Source organism: Penaeus vannamei, chromosome 25 (genome assembly GCF_042767895.1).
Source record: "Penaeus vannamei isolate JL-2024 chromosome 25, ASM4276789v1, whole genome shotgun sequence".
Classification (NCBI taxonomy): Eukaryota; Metazoa; Arthropoda; class Malacostraca; order Decapoda; family Penaeidae; genus Penaeus; species Penaeus vannamei.
Window position 1 is genome coordinate 10,443,232 of NC_091573.1, and position 7,500 is coordinate 10,450,731.

At 41.3% G+C, this 7,500-nt stretch overlaps 1 protein-coding gene across 1 annotated transcript in view; it reads left to right on the top strand.

Moving 5' to 3' along the window:
* Nucleotides 1-7,500, top strand: part of Gycbeta100B (guanylate cyclase soluble subunit beta-1-like) — an 85,166-nt gene that overhangs the window by 68,055 nt on the left and 9,611 nt on the right. Inside the window, exons 8-10 of the mRNA XM_070139100.1 lie at nt 2,855-2,998; nt 3,459-3,712; nt 4,280-4,380. Coding sequence (XP_069995201.1) covers nt 2,855-2,998; nt 3,459-3,712; nt 4,280-4,380 — 499 coding nt within the window. The remainder of the gene's footprint in view (nt 1-2,854; nt 2,999-3,458; nt 3,713-4,279; nt 4,381-7,500) is intronic.

Below are 7,500 nucleotides of genomic sequence, written 5' to 3' on the forward strand. Positions count from 1 at the left end.
TCTCTCTCTCTCTCTCTCTCTCTCTCTCTCTCTCTTTCTATCTCTCTCTCTCGCTTTCTCTCTCTCTCTCTCTCTCGCTCTCTCTCTCTCTCTCTCTCTCTCTCTCTCTCTCTCTCTCTCTCTCTCTCTCTCTCTCTCTCTCTCTCTCTCTTGTTTTTGCTGTTTATTTCCTTTTTTCCCCTTTCCTTTAATTCTCAAATTCTGTCTTCTTCTCTTTCTCTGGCTTTCCTTCCATTAATCAAGATTTCTATTTTTCCTTTCTTTTTGTCTATCTGTCTATCTCCTTCTCCATCTCCCATCTCCCCCCTCTCTCTCTCGCTCCCTCCATGCCTCCCACTTTCTCTCTCTCTCTCTCTCTCTCTCTCTCTCTCTCTCTCTCTCTCTCTCTCTCTCTCTCTCTCTCTCTCTCTCTCTCTCTCTCTCTCCCTCCCTCCCTCTTTCCCTCCCTCCCTCCCTCCCTCTCTCCCTCCCTCCCTCCCTCCCTCCCTCCCTCCCTCCTTCCTTCCCTCCCTCCTTCCCTCCCTCCCTCCCTCCTTCCTTCCTTCCCTCCCTCCCTCCTTCCCTCCCTCCCTCCCTCCCTCCTTATCTACCCTCTCCCTCTCATCGACTTCCTCCTTCCCTCCTTCGCTCTTTTTCTTTCTTTATTTCCCTCACCCCATCTTTCTACCCTCCCTCCCTCCCTCCTTACCTCCTCCCCTCTTTGCCCCCCCCCCTTCCCTTTCTCTTTGCCAACCCTCCCGCCCTAACTATTGACAGCGTTGGTAAGTCTCCGCTGAAACCAGATCCTTCAGCCATTAATTGAGCTAATCGAAATAAAAATTTTAAAGAAGAAAAAAAACGCTCTTTTTTTTTTTTTTTTTTTTTTTTTGTCTGTATGATGGGTCCTTTCAGTGGGTAAATTGCTCCTGATTTCTTGAATTAGAAATGAAAAAAAAATTGAAAGGAAAGGAGTAAAAGCTTTTTTTTATTTTTTTAAGTACTTTTTTCCTTTTTCTTTTCATTGTGTGTGTGTGCTTTATTGTTCAGACTGTAGATGTACTTTACTTAATCAATTACCCACATGTTAAGTTTTAATTTGTTTATTTCTAGAACACTTCGCTTCAAATGATATACTTATCAATCTAAACCGGGTATAAAAAAGACGTTCAATTTTCCGGCCCATTTGTTCGAGGAAGATGTATATTGGAAACAGGGCAGCCGGATTTCAGAGTGAGTGGGTCGTGAAAATAGACCGTCTATCGATCTGAAGGAATTTCATATTTGATTTTTTTTCCTTTCTTTTTTTTTTCTTTCTTTTTGCATTTTTTATTCCTTTTTTTCTTTTTTTGCTTTTTATTACTTAGATTTATATTTAGTGTTTATTATGCGATTGTGGAGTGAAGTGAATAACAATTTTTTTTTCTTTCTTTCTTTCTTTCTTTTCTTTTTTGTCAATATAATTAGATATAGTATATACCATTCGATCGTGGAGAAAAGTTCTGAATAACGGTTTTGAATAATGAAACAGAGTGAAAATTAGAGCCAAAAAATTTAGGGATATTCACTTCGCGCAAGGAAATGTAATTATGCATAATCCCCCCAACAAGTTTTCCAACAAGGAAACTCTGTAATTATATTCACCCGGGCGATATTAATCCTTCGAACGAATGAATAAAGAACTCTATTCTCATCTCTTTAATAGCGAAAAATAATCGAAAATCTACACTTTGAACGAAAAAAATCTGGAACGCAAGCACGCGGAAAACACACGCGACTGCCCTGTCAAGGAAGCACACCCGCCGGCGCAAACACAATACACAAACACTTGTCAAAATGCATGTATTCCTCACGCACACAAGCTCCAAGCACTTTCGCAAACTCATTAAACTTTAGGTCGATTATACGAAGCCTTCAGGTCATGCCGAGGTGAAGGGGGGGGGGGAGATAGAGAGGGAGGGAGGGATGGAGAAAGAAAGAGGGAGGGAGGGAGGGAGAAAGAGAGAAAGAGAGGGAGGGAGGGAGAAAGAGAGAGAGAGAGGGAGGGAGGGAGAAAGAGAAAGAGAGAGAGAGGGAGGGAGGGAGGGAGAAAGAGAGAGAGGGAGGGAGGGAGGCAGAAAGAGAGAGAGAGGGAGGGAGGGAGAAAGAGGAAGAAACGGAAAATAATAAGAAAAAAAACTTTTTGCATGATACTGTTCTTCAGTAAACATTAAGTTCAAAGGTCTTTTTTTTTTTTGCTTGCTTGCTTGCTTGCTTGGTGAATCTCCGTCAAGATTATTATTATTGTCCTGTCTCCTTCTTGAAAAAAGTCTTCATTTAGGATGAAAGGAAACAGGCTGTTTAAGCGAGGAAGAGAAAGTAAGCAAGGAGGAAAAAAGATGGAGGAGGAGGAAGAGAAACAGGAGGAGAAGGAGGAAAGTGGAAGTGGAAGTGGAGGACGAGTAGGAGGAGTGAAGGGAAGGAGGAAGATGAGGAGGAGCAGAAGAAGGAGTAAGTTAGGAGTAGGGAGAGATTAAAAGAGAAGGACACTGAATAATAATGACAGTGATAAGAACAATAATAAGAAAAGTGTGGGGGAGAAGAGGAAGTGAAAGAGGGTGGAGAGGGATAACAAAGGTTGAAGAAATTAATAATAATGATAAGTATAAGTATGAATGGTAATGATAATAATGATAACAATAATGATAATACTTAAAACAATCATAATAATCATAATGATGATAATAACAGGTCAGCTACCACTGCTAATGATTATAATGTAAACTACCTTCTCCAGTTTACCTTTACCTTCTTATTACTACTAATAATAATTATGTCATTTACCTTCCCAGCTAAGTTGCATAAACCAATCAATCTCAACTAATCCGGTCGATTGCAGGTCCGGCCTCACATGGGACTGACCTTCGACAACATCTTGTCTCACATCAACACCATCTACGTCTTGAGAACCAGGGAGGCACTCATCACAACCCGTGGCGACAACCGCGACTTAGGCTCCGACCAGGGCTGCCTCAGACTCAAGGTACGTACGCATTCGGACGACTGGGCGGGGAAAGAAGGGGGAGAGGGGGATGGGGAAGGGAGGGGGGTCTTCTTTCGTCCGACTAGATTTTGACTTTTTTTTTTTTAGAGGGTTTAAAGTATATGTTTAATGGAGTCTCGAGGGGGAACGTCTGGGCTTTTAGAGTGATAGCGGGGAATTCGAGAACTTCCCGCCATTTTGGAATCCGGGACGGAAGAATGGATTTAAATTAAGGGAAGAGCTGAAGCGGTCCTCTTCACTTGGTGCATGTAAATGTACACACACACACACACTCACACACACACACACACACACACACACACACACACACACACACACACACACACACACACACACACACACACACACACACACACACACACACACACACACACACATACACACACACACACACACCGTACCCCCTCCCCTCCCCTGACCCCCGCCTCCGCCTCCTCAGGGCCAGATGATCTACCTTCCGGAGACAGAGCTGATGCTGTACGTGTGCTCGCCCTCTGTTCTCAACCTCGACGACCTCTACCGCAAGGGCCTCTATCTCTCGGACATCCCTCTCCACGACGCCACTCGAGACCTCGTCCTCCTCAGCGAGAAGTTCGAGGCCGAGTACAACCTCACGACGAATTTGGAGATTTTGACCGATAAGCTTCAACACACTTACCGCGAGCTGGAGAGCGAACGACAGAAAACGGATAAGTATGTCGGGGTGACTTAGATATATGAAGCAATTTCTTTTCTTTTCTTTTTTTTTTCTTTTCTTTTTTGTCATGTGGGATATTATTTCTCGTTTTATATTAGATAAATAGTAAGAAAGTTTTAAATTGTAATGGTATTAACAGAACGACAGAAAACGGATAAGTATGTCGGGGTGACTTAGATGTAAGAAGCATTTTTTTTTCTTTTTCTCTTTTGTCACGTGGGATATCATTTCTTGTTTTATATTAAATGAATAGTAAGAGAGTTTTAAATTGTAATGGTATTAACAGAACGACAGAAAACGGATAAGTATGTCGGGGTGACTTAGATATATGAAGCCTTTTTTTTCTTTTTCTTTTTTGTCACGTGGGACCTTATTTCTGGGTTTTATATCAAATGAATAGTAACAGGGTTTAAATCGTAAAGGTAATAAGCAAGTAAAAAAATTAGTACTTTGATTTTTTTCATATAATTTCCATGAAGGAATCGTTTACAGGATAATGTAAAAAGAAAGTAAATACTAATTCAATTTATAAAAAACTGCTTTTCTTTCTTCCAAATCTAAAGGCTCTTGTACTCAGTCCTGCCCATCAGTATTGCCAACGAGCTCCGACACAAGCGCCCCGTTCTCCCTCGCAGATATGAGGTGGTAACACTGCTCTTTTCAGGTGAGAATATTTCTTTGCAAACTGTAATTGGTGGAATTAAAATCATCTGAGGATTACAGATGAATAGACATAGATCAGGAGCATGGCATAGAATCTCTCTCTCTCTCTCTCTCTCTCTCTCTCTCTCTCTCTCTCTCTCTCTCTCTCTCTCTCTGTCTCTCTGTCTCTCTGTCTCTCTCTTTCTTTCTTTCTTTCTTTCTTTCTTTCTTTCTTTCTTTCTCTCTCTCTCTCTCTCTCTCTCACTCTTTTCTCTCTCTCTCACTCACTCTCTCTCTCTCTCTCTCTCTCTCTCTCTCTCTCTCTCTCTCTCTCTCTCTCTCTCTCTCACTCTCTCTCTCTCTCTCTCTCTCTCTCTCTCTCTCTCTCTGTTTTTTTCCCTTTTTGAATATGTAGCCTGTGTGAATATATGAATATCAAGTTAGATGGTTTAATGAAAAGTAGTGATTTTGATATCATCTTCCCACCTGTTTTTGGGTCTAGAAAGAAGATTCACGAAAATCGACCTTATTTGTGTCTCAATTCAGTTACAGTTAATGATATTCAGAGAATATGATCTAATGGCAATTCCTTTCATTAGATGATGATTGTAAAACGAAAATGCATTCATTCACACTTTTAATTTCTCTTTCGAAATCTGGTCTTTTCTCAACAAGTTTTTTTCATAGTGCTAATATAAACGTACTTGATTAGATCAGCAGTTTTAATTGAGACTTTTAAAGATGCTCTTTGTTCGTGTGTTTGTTTACTTTGGGCGTTGTTTGCCTTCTTCTTTCTTGCTCTTGTTCCTAATTGCTGATTGGCTTGTTTAGGCGCGCTCTTGTTTGTTGCTGTGTTTGTTTACTTTCTTCTCAGTAGTAGACATGAGTATCTTTTTTTTCTTTTTTTTTTCTTTCTCTCCGGCTGGAAAGTTCTATACTCAGCTCTCTTTCTCTATCTATCTATCTTTTTATCTATCTTTCTCTATCTATCTATCTTTTTATCTATCTTTCTCTCTCTCTCTCTCTCTCTCTCTCTCTCTCTCTCTCTCTCTCTCTCTCTCTCTCTCTCTCTCTCTCTCTCTCTCTCTCTCTCTCCCTCCCTCCTCCCTCTCTCTCTCTCTCTCTCTCTCTCTCTCTCTCTCTCTCTCTCTCTCTCTCTCTCTCTCTCTCTCTCTCTCACTCTCCCTTGGTCTCAGGTTTATTTTTCTTTCTCTTGCTCCCACATTCTTCTCCTCCTTCCCACATGTTCCTAATCCTTTTCCAGTCACCAATCGCTCTCGTTTCATCTTAGGTTTATTCTTCCTTCACTTCCTCTCTTCCTTATCAATTACCCATCCTTTTCCAGTCACCAATCGCTCTCTTTTCATCTTAGGTTTCATTCCTCCTCCTCTTCCTCTCTTCCTCCTCAAGTCCCCAATCCTATTCTAATAACCAATCGCTCTCTTTTAGCCTCATGTTTATTCCTCCTCCTCCTCTTCCTCTCTTTTTTATCAAGTTCCCAATCCTTTTCCAATCACCAACCTCACAGATTTATTCCTCCTCCTCTTCCTCTCTTTTTTATCAAGTTCCCAATCCTTTTCCAATCACCAACCTCACAGATTTATTCCTCCTCCTCTTCCTCTCTTTTTTATCAAGTTCCCAATCCTTTTCCAATCACCAACCTCACAAGTTTATTCCTCCTCCTCCTCTTCCTCTCTTTTTTATCAAGTTCCCAATCCTTTTCCAATCACCAACCTCACAGATTTATTCCTCCTCCTCCTCTTCCTCTCTTTTTTATCAAGTTCCCAATCCTTTTCCAATCACCAACCTCACAGATTTATTCCTCCTCCTCTTCCTCTCTTTTTTATCAAGTTCCCAATCCTTTTCCAATCACCAACCTCACAGATTTATTCCTCCTCCTCCTCTTCCTCTCTTTTTTATCAAGTTCCCAATCCTTTTCCAATCACCAACCTCACAGATTTATTCCTCCTCCTCCTCTTCCTCTCTTTTTTATCAAGTTCCCAATCCTTTTCCAATCACCAACCTCACAGATTTATTCCTCCTCCTCCTCTTCCTCTCTTTTTTATCAAGTTCCCCAATCCTTTTCCAATCACCAAGCTCACAGATTTATTCCTCCTCCTCCTCTTCCTCTCTTTTTTATCAAGTTCCCAATCCTTTTCCAATCACCACCCTCACAGATTTATGCCTCCTCCTCCTCTTCCTCTCTTTTTTATCAAGTTCCCAATCCTTTTCCAATCACCAACCTCACAGATTTATGCCTCCTCCTCCTCTTCCTCTCTTTTTTATCAAGTTCCCAATCCTTTTCCAATCACCAACCTCACAGATTTATTCCTCCTCCTCCTCTTCCTCTCTTTTTTATCAAGTTCCCAATCCTTTCCAATCACCAACCTCACAGATTTATTCCTCCTCCTCCTCTTCCTCTCTTTTTTATCAAGTTCCCAATCCTTTTCCAATCACCAACCTCACAGATTTATTCCTCCTCCTCCTCTTCCTCTCTTTTTATCAAGTTCCCAATCCTTTTCCAATCACCAACCTCACAGATTTATTCCTCCTCCTCCTCTTCCTCTCTTTTTTATCAAGTTCCCAATCCTTTTCCAATCACCAACCTCACAGATTTATTCCTCCTCCTCCTCTTCCTCTCTTTTTTATCAAGTTCCCAATCCTTTTCCAATCACCAACCTCACAGATTTATGCCTCCTCCTCCTCTTCCTCTCTTTTTTATCAAGTTCCCAATCCTTTTCCAATCACCAACCTCACAGATTTATTCCTCCTCCTCTTCCTCTCTTTTTTATCAAGTTCCCAATCCTTTTTCCAATCACCAACCTCACAGATTTATTCCTCCTCCTCCTCTTCCTCTCTTTTATCAAGTTCCCAATCCTTTTCCAATCACCAACCTCACAGATTTATTCCTCCTCCTCCTCTTCCTCTCTTTTTTATCAAGTTCCCAATCCTTTTCAATCACCAACCTCACAGATTTATTCCTCCTCCTCCTCTTCCTCTCTTTTTTATCAAGTTCCCAATCCTTTTTCCAATCACCAACCTCACAGATTTATGCCTCCTCCTCCTCTTCCTCTCTTTCTTATCAAGTTCCCAATCCTTTTCCAATCACCTGCCTCACAGTTTTTTTCCTCCTCCTCTTCCT